The sequence below is a fragment of the Falco naumanni genome, chromosome 14, assembly GCF_017639655.2.
Source record: "Falco naumanni isolate bFalNau1 chromosome 14, bFalNau1.pat, whole genome shotgun sequence".
In the NCBI taxonomy this organism is placed as follows: domain Eukaryota; kingdom Metazoa; phylum Chordata; class Aves; order Falconiformes; family Falconidae; genus Falco; species Falco naumanni.
The window spans coordinates 8,580,216-8,595,598 of NC_054067.1; the positions used below are offsets into that span (position 1 = coordinate 8,580,216).

General features: G+C 49.6%; 1 protein-coding gene across 2 annotated transcripts in view; it reads left to right on the top strand.

The window, feature by feature from the left end:
- Positions 1–15,383, top strand: part of RNF128 (ring finger protein 128) — a 41,542-nt gene that overhangs the window by 12,891 nt on the left and 13,268 nt on the right. The window contains exons 1-2 of one of the 2 annotated variants that reach the window (XM_040614523.1): positions 1,469–1,931; positions 15,087–15,337. In XM_040614523.1, the coding sequence (XP_040470457.1) occupies positions 1,496–1,931; positions 15,087–15,337 (687 nt within the window). In that variant the 5' untranslated portion in view covers positions 1,469–1,495. Of the gene's footprint in view, positions 1–1,468; positions 1,932–15,086; positions 15,338–15,383 lie in introns of those variants that run through there. The other variant, XM_040614524.1, reaches the window with a different exon arrangement.

Here is a 15,383-nt window from a genome sequence, read left to right on the forward strand (position 1 = left end):
TGGAGCAGGTGGGTTCCCAAGCCCCTGCCCCCAGGTAGTTGTTCAAACCCAAGCTGGGTTTGACCGTGTCACTCTCCCCGTCCTGCCTTCAGCACAGGTGCAAGTGAAGGAAAACATGTGCCGTGGCTCGACGCCAAGTTACCGGTTATCAGCCCCCCAGATTCAGCATCAGCCAAAAGCCTGCGTTAACAACTAAGCGGTGCCGACTCATGCCAGAAAGGGTTTAATTCTGTCTTTACGCTAATTTTCTTGGTGATTGCATAGGCAGCAGCTGATCATGCGCCATATAATCACTGCAGAGAAATAACCTTCTAAATGATGGGCTCCCGTTCAGGGACCCAGCCTGTGCGCGGTGACACGTGGCCGTCTGGGGATGTGTTTGGTGGCTCCGCGTGCCGGGGGCAATTCCTGCAGAGCGGCTGGTAGGAGCAGGGCCTCTCCTTCAGCAGAGTGGCTCTGTGGAGGAGCTCGAAATGGTCTTGTGTCTCCTGGTATCGTCCTTTCCTGCCTCAAGTTCCCTGGCAAGGCTCTGACAGCATGTCCTGCTCGTGTTTGCAGCAGTTCCACGAGCACTCAGAGCGCGTTGCCTGGTGTGGGACAGCTGAGCAAAAATGCGCACGTGCCAGAGCGAGGGACTTTTGAAGGCAGAGCGGCTGCCCCAAATAGAACTGCAGAGCCCTGAAGGAACGTGGCTTCTCATTGTGAATTAAAAATATATTTAAAAAATAATTAACTATGCGAACGCAGCTAACACCTAAGTAGACGAAGGCATTTGAAAGGGCAGGTTTATAGTGTATGTCCGAGGGAGGACGATGGCTGGTGAGTTCGCACAGCTCACCTCCTGCTCTGCACAGTAATTCCAGGCAGGACCGATGCTGTGCGGTGCTGAGCCTCCCGCAGGCAGCACCGGTCCGAAGGGCTGCCGCGGGGTGGGGGTGCGGTGGCCCCCCCAGGTGTGCGGCTTCTTAGGGGGTCCCTGCCGGCTACTGGGACCCCCGGCCGCAGCGGGCACTGGGGTGGGCTGCGGGGGAGGCAGCCCGGAGGGGGGTCACCTACTGTGCCAGCAGGTGATGGGGGTGTGGGGGGTGATCCACCCTGGCTGGGAGCGATCCGGGGGGGTCCCCGTCACCCCTGAGAGATGACGGCAGGAGGAACCGTCACTTCTGAGAGGTGACCCGGCTGGGCGACCCACCGCATCCCCCCTGGGAAGCAATCTGGGGTGGTGACCCACTGCCCTGCGGGGCGCTCCGGCCAGGGACCCCCCCCCCCCCCCCGGGGTCCCCGCGCCGTCGGGGCACCCGTGGCTGCCGCCGCGGGCACCGGTCCCCGCTCGGCCGGCGGGGGTGCGGCGGGGCCGGGACGGCCGGCGGGGCTCCGGGCGGGGCGGGGGCGTGCCGCGGGGGGGGGGAGGCCCCGCTCCTCCCCCGTGAGCGGCGGCGGCGGCGGGGCCGCGGCGGTTTTAGGCGGCGGCGCGGCCGGGCCGGGCCGGGCCGTGATGCCGTCGGGGGCCGCGCTGCTGGCGGTGGCCGCGCTGCTCTGCGCCTCCCCCGGGCCCCGCGGGGCGGCGGCGGCGGCGGCCTGGAGCGCTTGGCTGAACGTGTCGTGGGAGGACGGCGCGGACCGCAACCGGAGCGGCTGGGAGGCGAGCGAGAGCGGCCTGTACGGGCAGGACTCGCCGCTGCAGGCGGTCGCGGGGGTGCTGGTGCTGCCCGACGACCGCGACTCCTTCAACGCCTGCAGCGCCAGCACCAACTTCAGCGGCGCCCCGGCGGGCGGCGGGGACGCCCCGGACTGGCTCGCCCTCATCCAGCGCGGCGGCGGCTGCTCCTTCGCCGATAAGATCCGCCTGGCCGCCAAGCACGGCGCCGCCGCCGCCGTCATCTACAACTACCGCGGCACCGGCAACGAGGTGCTGCCCATGTCCCACCACGGTGAGTCCCGGCGGCCCGCGGGGGGGGGGGCAGCCCCCCCGGCTGGCTCAGCCCACCCGCCTGGGATGCCCAGCAAAGGGCTGGGGTTCCTTTCTGCCCCTGCTGCGCCAGCGGTGTCTGCCCCGAGCACCCGGTGCCGTTCCGGGCGCTGCTGTTGCTGAATTTTCCCTTGATTAATGAGTAACGATGTCTGCTGGCTGGGGCCGCCGCAGGTGTGCGGGGGGAGCAGTGCCTGCCGTCCGCTCCGGGTTCCCCGCGACCAGGTAGCTGCCCGGAGTTGATGGATGCTGCGGTTTTCAAAGCCTGCGGAGTAGGTTGGGATAGGCAGGGCTTCCACACTCGGGCACCGTTTTTCCCTGCGTGCTGCACACTAACCAGCTCAGGAGCAGGCGGAGAATGATCCTCGTGCGTAGCCTCCCTCCTCTCGCTGTAGAACGCCTCCTCCTTGCCAGCGCTGTTGGTTTGGGTTTGTTGTTTTTTCTTCCCGAACTGCCTGTCTTGCAAAGGAAGAATGAGATTTGGCTCTCTTTCAGCATAGTGTTTCCTGAGAAAGTGCCCTGGGCTGGAAGCCGTGTAACTGCCTCCTGGCCAGGGCAGGAGCAGGTGCCCTGCCCGTGGTGGGGCAGGGATGCGCTGGCTCCGTCCAGCCCTCAGCTGCCGGCTGGATGCGCGCACACCTCAGGGGTCTCTTGGTGTTCTGCTAAGTGACGCTGCTTTGGGGAGCCGCGTCTTCTGGAGAGAAATAGTGAAAACACAGAGCGAGTCTTAAAGCTTTGACTGGCTTGAAAAATAATTATATCCTTGCAGCACCCCTCGTAGAAGGGGTGGAGAGGGTTTCTGTCTGGTAGCGGTGGAGGTAAGTGTTCTGGTCAGACAAGGAAGCAGTAGCTGCCTCTGGAGCTTTGTTGTGTGCAATCTTAATGACCTGTATGACTGTCTGTATGCCACTTTAAGAATTTAGAACATACAATCTGGATGGGTTCTGGCCTTTCTGAGGCAGAGCTTTCTTACTTAATTAAATCATCTGCTGACAACCGGCATTGAGATCTGGCTATTGCTGGGTGAGTTCCTTCTGCTGAGTTGCCGGTAGCACCCCTGCCCTGAGCCCCGTTTGCTGTGTGCCTACCTAATCCCACAGCTCTCTGCAGAGCTCCTTTGGCACTGGCTGACCTGGGCAGGTCACTGCTGAACCTCTTCCTTGGGGGGAAGGTATGTGTGCTCCTGGCCTGAACACTGGGAGACCTACAGCATCTTAATCTTGCTGGGAGCTGCCTCAAAATAAGCCATCTGCTGTCTGCAGGGTCTGCTCCAAGAGGAGCTTCTCCCTTTCCCATGCTGTCCTTAAGCTTTCTGCTGAGGGATTTATGTCAGGGTGGCTGTAGCTGGCCTGATTATCCTGCATGATGGGTTACGGGCTTGAGGGCACTTTGAAACTTCTCAGCTGAATTGCAGATAAATAGGACAGGGACTTCTTGAAGAAGACAGCTTCTGTCAAACTACTTATTTCATCTGCACGATGACTCCTTGCCACATCCTAGCACAATTACTGGGCTAAGCTTGTTGCTGCTGCTGTTTTTATTCCTTGTCCTTGTTTTAGTCCCTCACTACTTCTCCTGTGCCACCCCCTTCCTTTTCTTCCCCTCTGGACTTGAGTTATCTTTTTATGTTTTCACAGTTGTCTGCAAGTCCCTGTTCTCAACACTTCCCACAGTGATACTCTTCCTTCTGCTTGTGGGGTCTTCGGTGACACACTGTGCTTGAGCCACCCCTGCCCCTGCTGGGAGCCAATGCTCTCCAGTCAAACCTGACAAACGTTAACACAGCATGGCCAGGAGGAAGCAAGCTGCAAGTAATCAGCCTCATTCATTTTGCCAAGCGCGGGATATTCCTTGTACAGTGCTGGTGAGGTGTAGTGCTGTAGGCTGAGCTGAAACTTCAGAGGTAAGAGCTGGTCAGACTGCCCTTCACTGAACTGTGCTTTGGGGTGGGTCTCCTCTTCTGGCCTCCAGTGGTGGCACTGGATGCTCTAACTCTTCTGGAGGCAGCGGTGAAGGTAGCCCTGCTCATTAAAGAATGAGTTTTGTGCAACTAGAACTCCGGCCGTTGCTGTAATGGCTGTAGCTGTGCTAGTGGTGACTTCATGACCTGGGTTTCCTAATTGGCTTCATTTCTGCTTTAACAGGGCCACCATATGCCATCAAGTGAAACTAAACAAGGCCAAGCACTTCCTTAAGTTGAGGAAGTGGGAGGCAGCGGGAGGTGGTGTTGCAGGGGGTGAGGAGGAGCGAAGTGTCCGGGCTGCCTAGGGTAGCATCTCCTGCCTGCGCTGCAGCCGTGCCGAGGGCTCTCCTCTCTGCAGCGGGGCACAGGACCTGTCATCTGCCTGCCAGAGAAGGAAAGTCCCCATGGGTGGGCTTTGATAAAATGCGTGGCACAATGTGGGTTTTCATTGCAGAACTTTGGTGGCAACAGAAGTTTATCTAAAAGTACAGTGTGCCTTTTCCGGGGCTGTCAAGCTTGGCTTTTGAAGCAACTTTCTTCTTTAGAAGCTTGAATGTGCCTGTACTTGTCAGCAATGTTGATGCTGGTCATCCTGCTTCCAGAGATTTCTTTGCTTATAATCATCATGTTTAGTCTGATGAATTCTTTATTGCTTGTATCAGTGCTCTGTGTGGAAACTTTGTGGTGTGTCAACTTTAAAAACAAACAAACACAATCAAAAAAAAACCAACAGCAAAAAGACACAAACCAAAACAACCCCCCCACCCTGGCAATAAAAACAACAGAATGCAAATAGCCAAATCAGATGTGATCAACTCCTGCCTAATCCTCCCTAACACACAGAATGTCAAGGATTTAATGGAGTCCAAAGTCATATTTACTTTGTACTTTTATAAGCGCAAAACCATATCAATTAGCAAACTTGAGTTTGAATTGTGCTCACTTTAAGAAGATGGTACCGCTCTGTGGCAGGCTGAGCAGGGTTTCAAAGTACAGTTCTGTGTGCTTATAATTGCACCGCTCTGTAATCTATATTGACCTTCTGAAAAAAAACCACGTTTGATTGGAGAAAAACAGCAGCATGTGGGGGAAAAGTACATGGCAAGAATTGGTTTGTTTTAAAGGTGAACCTTAACTTAAGATAGAACCAGGCTGTTAGGTGGCTTTGGTGTCAGGGTATGGCGGTAACTGTGGAAAGTGTTCTTTGGTGTTATTTTCCTGCAGCTGCTAAATTCTTGGCAGGTCAGAAAGCTGCGGTGATAATTTCCTTCGGTTTCTCTCTTGTGGTGTAACTCTAGCCTTGAGAAGCACACCACCTGATCTGCAGAGGGCTTATTCTGGGGCAACACAGCTAAATAATTCTGGCCTGAAACAGTAACAGCGTGTCTCAGGCTGACAAGATCTGGTTCAAGTGTAAACTTGCATCAATGGGCGAAAGGGGAAGGAAAGGTTAAATATGTAGTGCTGCCACTTGACTTGTTCTGCCGGAATTTCACTGAGGTGAAGGCTAATCTCCATATGCTTAGGGGAAACAGTGAATGGCAGAAGTGTATAATTCTGCTCTGCTCCAACTTTGTGCGAGGCACGGTCTTTAGAATCAAGTGAAAACTTTGCCATGATATCAAAAGGCTGAAGTGACCTGTAAGACTCTTCCTGCTAAAGGCTGAGGCAGAACAGTGATCTCAAGGCAGGCTGTGCTGACGCTTTGTACACATGTAAACAAAGTGCACCTCTCCTTTGCAGCGAGTGAAGGCTTGTGCTGAGCACCTCCGAGATGAGGAATGAGGATGCAGGTTCTAATGAATGACACTTGCTTTCCCGTGTTCCCTGGCCGTGGCCAGGTGACCCTCGGCAGAGTATTTAGCCCTTCCTACCAGCAGCTCCTTACTGAGAAAGAACTTGAATGGATCCACGGTGCCTGGGTCGTATTTGCAGTCTGTAGTGCCTGGAGTTTGTAGCTCTTTGCACCTGATAATAGCTAATTTGATGCGCATGTGCTGCAACTTTGTCCTTACGTGCTCAGTCCAGTTCTCCTGGCTGCCCGGTTTAGGGTGAGTTAATGTCACAGCTGTAGTGGCAGGTAGCAGGGTGGTATGCAGAGTCTGGCTGATGACCCTGATCTCCCACCTGCAGGGTATGATGGGGGTGCGGGGGAGTTTCTCACAGCACAGGGGTCTGTGAGCAAGCAGGACAGACTGATCACTGCTACTGACAGCCTCTGATCCCTGCCCTTGCTCTTCTTGGTCTAATTTAGGTACCTTTGTGCCACGGAAGACTGCAGGGTAGGCACCAACCCTTAGATAGCCTGGAACATGTCTGCAAAGTGCCCTTGCTCTTTGGGTTTACTGGGCTGCTGAATTGCAAAAGGGTGAATTACAATCCGAGGTGACAGCCGTGGCAGGAGAGGCTCCGTTGTGGAGGACCTACGGCCCTAAAACAACAACGGTGCTCGTTGGCCTCCAGTCTTGGATGTGCCAGGGAGCAAACAGCACTCGGGCTCAGCGCTGTTCCCCACTGTACCGAATGTGACCTGGCATCTTTCTGCAGACAGATGCCTTCTGGCTTACACCATGCTGATTTAGGTCATTTTATCATTAGCTTTCCCAACCTTACTTGTTTCCAGCGAGCACTTAGCTGCTACCAGTATGTTGAGAGGAAGGGGTATGAGCCGTGAGCTCGATCTCAGTTGAAGAGGGTGAGCAATGTCTTTACTAAATCAAAACTGCTGAAAGCTGTTGAGTGAATGCACCAAAGAGTTTTCATTAAGGAGCGTTGATCTCTGTTTCCCCAGAGGGTTTTAGGTGCTGTTTGCTAGATTGAAAGATGATCCTTGACTCTCCTAAGTGCCGCTGACCAAACAGCATGCGAAGAAGGCTGTCCAACAGATCTCATTCATCTCCGTGCCTTTAAGCATACAGTCTTGGCTGCTGTATTAAAGGATGATTTCGTGTTCTAAATGTTCTAAGATTTAGGGCCTGGCAGCATTTATGTAAATCTTAAAGGCAAGGTGTGTGTAAGGGGGAAGGTTGGCAACTGTTAGTGTTAGAAGTTACTATTTGCCAATTGAATCCATTTAAATTAGAGTGCAGGTTGGTTTCCACCTCAGTTATCCCTTGGAGACCCATGGAAACGTCATGTAAAACTACATTTGGTCTTGATGTGGTCCTTTAGACACCTAGCCTATTTGGTAAAAGTTTCTCTGCACTTCTTCAAGTGCAAATCTTCCTTGTCCACAGTAACTGTTGAGTGAGCCATCTGGAGGCTGACCTCACCGAAGTGTCCCAAGGCAAACAGGGGTGGTAGCTCCCAAGCAGAGTAGCCCCATTACTAAATGCGGTGTTGGTGAGGAGTGTATGGTGGTGTCTTTTTCCAGGCAGACTGCTGTGGGCATGAATTCTCCAAAAAAGGCATTCCTTTTGCAAAACACGACCACCACTTGGCAGTGGCTTTATCTTCTGGCCTCTCATCTGTCCTCACAGTGCTGAGGATCTTCCAAGGCTCGCTCTCATCTTTAAATTTCTCTCTAATGCTCCTCCTCTGCCTTTTTTTTTTTTTTTTAATTTTCTTTATAAAGCTCTGGCTATTGCTTCCTACTCCTGAGTAGTCCTGCCAATTTTTGCAACTTTTTCAAGTGTCTTGCTGTTGAATGTTTACCTCTGTATTTTGAAAGGCTTGTATGTTGAGGAGGAAGAGATCAGGCAGAGTGCCAGCTGCCAAGTAAAGCAAGCTGAAAGCAGATTTCATTAAGCTTAGGTGACAGTGTGAGCAAGAAGACAGTTCAATCAAAAAGATGGGGTCATAAGGGGCTGTTGCTTTAAATAACTGCACAGTAGCTTGGAAGGGAGCAATTCTTTTATCTTGGTGCCAGGGAATGTTTGGGGTGGAGAGCATGCAGAGCCAAAGAAGGGGGAGGGACAAGCCTACCTGCATGTCAGCTTATCCAGGCTTAAATGGCTCCTGGAACTAGGGGTTCAGTCATGCTCCCCTCTTGCAAAGGGGAGAGCTTATCGTATGGCAATAAAGGCCTGAGGATGATGTTTCCTCTGACAGTGTCTTCAGTGGAGGATGAGTGCTGGGATAGGTGCTGCTCTGTCAGATTTGCATTCCTGATAAGACTTGGTCTTGTGCATGTGGATAAGAGCAGTCATTAATTTTTTTTGTCAACCCTGTGCTATGGATGAGAGCAGAGCTAGCGTGGAAGCGGCTGGTTTCGTAGTACTTCTCTGAGGCTGGGTATAGTCCTCGTGCCCGTGGTGTTCCATGGTGTCGAGACACAATGGCTTTTGTGTGTGGCGCTGGCCTTTCATCTTGGATGAATTACATCACGTCCATAATACTGCCCCGGTCTGTGTACGCTGTGGGTTTATTTTCCCTTCTGCTGGAACAGCTAACAGCAAACTTGGACCAGCCTGTTTGATAACCCCCAGAAATCCCCTGTTTCTTACTATTTCAATACAGTGAGATCAGCAATATTAAAGTTCTTATGTCTTAGTTTTATTTTTAAACCTGGAAGATGGTATATCAAATATTCTTCTTAAGTGCCTGAAGAGGCAGGTGTGCTAATCTGGTAGGAAATTGTTGGAGAGTCAACTGACAGTGTCGTTCATGCTAAAGTACAGGAGATGGCTTGATCTCCTAACGTCTTTTTGCTGATGTTGGGGGTTGGAGGCGTGCCAGGGAAATACTACTAGCCCCTTTGACTAAGGCTGAAGGCACAGCTAGTGCTCATCTTCTGTGCTGCAAACACCATGTTACGGAGATAAAAGCAAAGATCCAGCCACCGTGTGACCAAGGTGAGGGTTTGTATTTCAGCTCCTCAAAGAGTCATCGGACAGCGATTCTGCTGTGGTTGAGAGCCTGTCCTTGCCCTGAGAATTCAAACTCTGAAGTGTACTTTTTGCTCTTCTTTTTGTACGTGGAGCAATCAAACTCAGAAGTAATTTCTTCAGTTTTGCTTTTTCTGAGCTTGTGGTGGTCAACTGGGACTTCCTGTAGCTGTGGAAAGGGGGTGGTGATGGGTTATTGCTGTGGTACTTTGAACAGTTCTTGTGTGACTGCCTTCTCTGAAGACTTCTCCGCTAGATCATGCGAGGTCTTTAAAAATAAAATCCTTCATCCTGTAGTAGTTCTCTGGCAGATCTTACTCAGCTGTAGCAGAATGTCTGCACCCCTTAATCTGTTCATAATGGCATCCTTCACTTCTCAGTCATCTTAAAGCATTCAGAGAAAACAGTTCATTGGTTTTCTGTTGAGCTGCTCTGTAATTCCTCTGCGAAACAAACAAACAAACAAAAAATGTGGTCTTTTTAAAAAATAAAAAATTCTTTGGTTATCTGGACTGGCTCTGCCACTGCAACATTAAACAACTTCAATCAGCTAGCCAAGGCTAGCCTGTCAGAAAACCCCTTGTACGCCAGGAAAGATAATGTTTAACTTTCAGACAGGATTACTGTGCTGTTCCCTTCCCCTTCCAGTGACTTCTGTGAAAATATTTCTCTTCAATATTAAAAAGCCACTTGAGTCCTAAGGAAAAATCTAGTGTTGGTTGGATATGAGGTTAAAATACTGTTGAAACGGATTGCTGCTACCGCCGAGACAGAGGACTGTTGGCGGGTATCCCGGTGTGAAGCCTTAGGCACGCCGTGGGGTGAGCTGGGCTGGTCCCCGGGGTGGGGGTGGGGAAGCCACGGCTGTGCCACAGCAGATGCGTTGGTTGCACAAGGCGCTCTCTGGACAAAGTGAAATAATACTGGGAAGACGCTGGGCGCTAAATTTCATGCTGCTTAAAGAAGTTGTGAAACTGTGCTTTGAGAAAGGGGGGTGCCTGAAACTGCAGCATCTGAAATGTTGGAGCTTGTGTGAGGCACGCTAGCTTTTCCCTTGCTCTGAAATAGCTTGCCTACTTACCTGTGCTTTATAGTCTTTCCTAAAAATACCTACGAAACTATTGCCTTCCTCAAATGTTTTCATCACACGATATTGTAGCTAGGTCCGCTCCCAAAGGGGAAAGGGTCCCATCACACTGTTTTGCAGCCTGTTCGTGGTAAATGGTGAGGGAGACATTGGAAGGGGTTGGCTTTTGCTATATGAGAAAACAAAGATCTACAGAATTTACCCCAGGTTAAAGAGGCCTTTAAACTGAAATGAAAGTCATTTGTGATGTGACTGAAGCTTAATCTGGTTGGTTTAATGCAAGCTTAAACAATGCCAAATGGTTCCAATGCCTGAAGGAGCTGAGAAACCAATTTTAAATGAGGCTAGAGGAGCTGACTTGGAGCTGGAGTTCTGGAGTTGCCTTCCATGACATGCAAAGCTGTCAAACAGCTGGAAGTTAATTATTCACTGCAAAAGGCTTTGCCAGGGCCTCACAAGAGTTGGAAGAACATACAGTGTTTGTCAGTGTCACCTCAGAGTATTGCACAGAGAAAATATTAAATATTTCTCTTAGATTGAATTAATGTTCTCTGTGGTGTTGGGTGGGGTATCAAAGTCACTAGTAGAGGAAGGGAAAGTGTGCAGAGATGGCAAGTTTCATAACTGAATTTATTTGCTTAAGTTTTGGAGGCACGTGGTGTTTTCTGTTAGGTACTAGTATATTGGACCTTAAAATGGGCCACAACAAAAAGTAGCGCACAATCATAAAGCTGGCGTTGTGGTGAGCAGTCTGAGCCCGTTCGGTCTTCTTTGTTACGAAGCTCAAGTGGTGAGTAAGAAATGTGGTATTACAATAAAGATTCCTTAAATTCAAATACTGAAAACTCAAAACTAAACTTGATTTCTGGCAGTTAATTAGCTGGGCAATTCAAATATGGCCTTCATCACTTGAAGGGATTTCGCTACACGGAAGAGTTTGAAATTCCTGGAGGCGTGCTCTCTTTCCTCCCTTTTCCAGGTTGTGCTTAAGTTTTATTAAATGCACAGTGCAAACACCACATTAAGATTAACACGGGGCAAAGTCTTCTGTTTTCTAACATCTGGAAGGAAAGGCAAAGATTTGAAAGCGCAAGAGCAAAGTTTACTTACAAACTGCCTGGAGCTCTGAGGAGGAGCAGCGTGCAGGGAAGGGACCGTTGCCTCCTCCAGAGCTGGCTGTTGTGCCTGGAGTGGTTTCAACTTGTAGGAGCCTGCCCTGGACCGTCCAGGAGGCAGGATTTTACCCTGGCAAACACAGTGCTATAGCAGCACCCTGTGCTCCTTGGGGGAGGATTTGCTTACCAAAGCTGTCTCCGAAGGGATGGATGAAGCTCAGGCAGTGCCCTGTAACTTGTTCTGATGCGTTCGGGGCACCAGGGATAGGTTTTAATTATGGTTAAGGTAGCACTCAACTGTCATCCCAGGGGAGGGAATCTGCCGGTTGGGTTTACACGTACAGCTAGCCGCTGTGCTCTGGGGGGCCGATGGGGCCTTCCCGAGCTCCCCAGTGGCATGGACTTCAAGCCAAGCCCACAAGCGAGCTCCATGTCACCACTGCGGAGTCTCTTGTGGGCAGAACATTCCTTCAAGTCTGCATGCTGGGGCTGCAGTCCCTGGGCTTTTAAGTCTTAGTCTGCTGTATTGATTCCACCTGGAGTTCTAGTGCAGCTCCCTTCTGAAGTTGGTTTTTAGTTTTTATTTTTGTTTTTTTTTTTTTCTTTCTGTATTACAGAAAGGTTTTAACAGTAGTGAGTTTTGGGGGCTGGGCAGAAAGCCTTCAGTCATGTAGCCTCTAATCACTGCAAAACCTGGTGCATTCCTTAATCTCTGAATCTCCTTGACATTGTGAACTCCAGACCACCTGGAAGCTCTACCATAACTAACTGAAAGGGTGGACAACTTCATCAGGTCCCAACAGAGAAGTGAGAAAAGAATGCTCGTTACTGGATATTAATAAGATCTAGGGAAAAGCAGTTCCCTTTTCATTAAATAAAACAAAAACAGTGTAACGCCCAGAGAAACCTGCTTGTACTCTTTCTAGAAGTTGTAATTGTACTTGTAATATGCCTGGGAAGGAGATGGTTCCTCTGAGGTGCTAGGACTTCTCATTCCTTCGCTGCTTGGGGAAGGAAGAAAAAAAAATTAGGTAAGTCTGAAAATCTCACTTCCTCTGGGAATCTGCTTGCAGCTTTGTTCATCCTGAACACACACCTACAGTTCTTCTGAGCTGCTTCTGTGGGGAGAGGTTTTATGGTGGTAGCTGTGCAAGATATGGAGATCATGGAGGCATCAATGCTGTGCTCTAGCATGGGTCTCCAGTGCAGGTGTTGCTTTGAGGTGTGCCATGGAGTCCCACCATACTTAGCAGTGGCACATAGGGACCTGCTTTTCTGGGACTTAATTGTATGCAATGGCTCAAATAGCTTAAGTTCTGGTTATCCTGTACATTGTGTATACCTAATCTGAATCGGGTAAACGATGTTTTGCCATAGCTTGTTTTGAAGCAGGGGATCTGGTTGGCCCCAAAATCTAATCCTTGTCTCAGTGTGCTTTGATGCATGAACAGCTTGTGATTTTTAGTTAAAACTTGACTGCTGTTGAGGCACTGATTAGGTTTCATTGCAGTCTGCTAAATATTGTGGGGTGACTGTTCTCCAGGACCTACAACTTGCTTGGTTCAGAATAGATTTATGTGTAGCACTGGATTACAATAATCCCCTTAATGAATATGAAAAAGCAGGTGTTCACGGTGCAAAAGTTAATGCTCCCCATTCTGTGCACCCCTGGCACCTTGCATTTTTCTCTCCTGAATTGCTAAATCTGTAACTTCCTGGTTATGGGGAGCAGAAGCGTGATGGGAGAACAACTGATGTCTGTGCAGTGCAGAGTTTAATATAGGTATTTATCTTGGTATAAATAGATGCAACTCCACGCTGCATGTAAGTAAACCTGATACAGGAAGGTAAAACTGATCCCAGCCATGCACTCTCTTTGTGTGCCAAAGGTACTTGTGTCCCAGCATTTCCCCTGCCCCAACAAACCATTTAAGTTCTTGCACTTCATCTGTGCCAGCACGAACTGCAAAACAGTGTCCTTCAGATTTTGACCAGTGTGCTGCCTGATGATGCAAAACTCCACATCTACAGAGGCAGATTGTATTTGTCTATAGATTTGAATAACTTTCCCTCTCCGATTTCATCGGAGATGGGAAAGGAGAGAAGCTGGGAAATGTTTAACTAAACAGATCTTACTTCTGTTTAGCAATGAGCCCATTACTAGCTAAACAGGCAGCAGGTTAAGCTCACCTTCTAATGTCCCTTAAAAACTGTCACAGAAAGCTTTACCTGTATCACAGAAGCTGACGCCCAGGTGAGGAACTTGGGCTTCTGTGAGGTTTTTGCCATGCACAACTAATTGACTTTCCTTTTGCTTTGCTGGAGTCTGGGGGGGGGGGAGCTGGCAGTTTAGGGCAGCTGCTATGCTTGAGACACCTCAGCAGATGTCCCCCGAAATAGCTTGTTTCCATTAAGATGCTCAAGCGCTGTCAGGAGCCACTGTCTACATTGGTGGTTTCATGGCCACAGTAATGTGTCTCAGTGCCTGTTGTGATGGGACCCGTCTAGCAGCTCGGGAAGTGGTGGTGGGGGTGGTCCTAGCTGGTTTCATTCTAGAAGCACAGCAGTAGTCCTAAACATGGATTCTGGGCTTTTATCTTAGCTCTTAACTCCTCTGAGCAAGTGAAGGAGGTCTGGTTTTCTGCCAGGTAAGGGTGATGTCCCCGTGACAAGTCCTGGGTGATAGTGCCAGAGCGTTGTCTAGTCCCTGTCCAAAAGGAGCTTCTGAAGTGACTAAACTTCTGTGCTACTGATGGCCAGTAACTAGGTGCAGTTTCTGGATTCCTTTCCCTGTTGTGGGCACAAGGTATTCGGTTAACTTCATGTGCTGTCAGGTTAGCTCGCTTGTAACTGCCTTTACAAATTAACTGCTGGTCCGAAGAGTTTGCGTTACAAAATATTGAAGATGGAATGCTGATATATGTCAGTGGGGGTTCGCCCCAGGGTGGGGCTGGGAGTAGTGTAGATGGGGATGGAGGTGATCGCTCCCACTTCTGCACTTGTTGCTCCAGTGTCAAAGCTACCGGCTGACCCCTTGCATGTGCTGAAAGCAGAGCTGAGATTGCGAGAGAAATCTCGGGGGGGAAGGGGGGGAAATGTTAGGAAGACTTAAACATGCCACCTCATGTCATCCTGGTGAACCGATTAGCCTGAAACTTAAATGGAAGATTTTCTTCTTTAAGGGTAAAACTTGTTCACAACTCATGGTTTAGTAGCTGAAGTGGGTTTGTAGGCTGATGGTGACACTTCATTGACAGGAACGCCTACGCTATGCCTTGTATTGCTCATAACTACAAGCTATACTTGATTAGTGAGACACGCAGAAGTGAATGGGAATAAGGCAGGACCCTTTCTCCCTTTTGTTTTTTTGGCTTTTGTTTCTCTTAAGAGCCTCTCTGTTGCATTGGGACTGTCTGAAGTTCCTGCAAATAGCATCAAGTCTCTTCAAGCATTTGCTTGTCACGGAATGAAAGCAGCTTTGTTCTGGTCTGTGCTTGGTGACCAGAGTTGCTTGAAATTTCTTCCTACCATAAACCTCTTGGTTCCTCTGGCTTGTCATAGTGTTCAACTGAGTGACTGAAACCTGTCATTAAAATCTGGTTGGAGTTTGCAATCTGCCACCAGCTGTTTAAAAGCCAAGCACATTTCCGTATTTGCCTCCCTCTGAATTTGCATTAGAAGCCCACAACAACAGTCAACACTCGGACATTTCTCAATTGCTTCTGAAGATACAGAAGCAAAGGCTGATCTGTGGCTTTGGCTGCTCAGTGTCTGGAGAAGTACGTAACAGTCCTGTCAAATATAGAAAAGAGGTGTTAAGTAGCAGTGCAGCAGGGAAGGGAGTAGATCCATTACAGGAAGGATGGCTAAAGCACCAGCTGTGTACCCGGCATCCCTGAGCTCCTGGAGATGCTGCAGTCCCTAGTGACCTTGCTCTGTATAGGGTTTATTTTGATCTTCATGTAGTTCAAAGGCATGTTAAAATGTAAATTGCTAAAATGCTGAGTCTAAAATAATGGCAATGTGTGTCCTGTATGGGAGTGAGGAGTGTTATGGAGAACATCTAAGACAATGACTTTTATATAACACCTGGGAACTGAGCATGGATTACCCTTCTCCTTTGCAGGTGCTAAAAACATTGTTGCAATTATGATTGGCAACCTGAAAGGCATGGAGATCTTACATCTGATTGAGAGTGGCATGAAAGTGACTATGGTTATTCAAGTGGGGAAGAAGCATGGTCCTTGGATGAACCAGTACGCCATCTTCTTCATCTCTGTGTCATTTTTCATTGTCACAGCAGCAGCAGCCATAGGCTACTTTATTTTACGTTCTGCTCGGAGATTCAGGATTGCGAGGGCCCAGTCCAGGACTCAGGTGAGTTTGTGTGTGCCATTACTGGTTTTTTTTATACCCCTGAGCC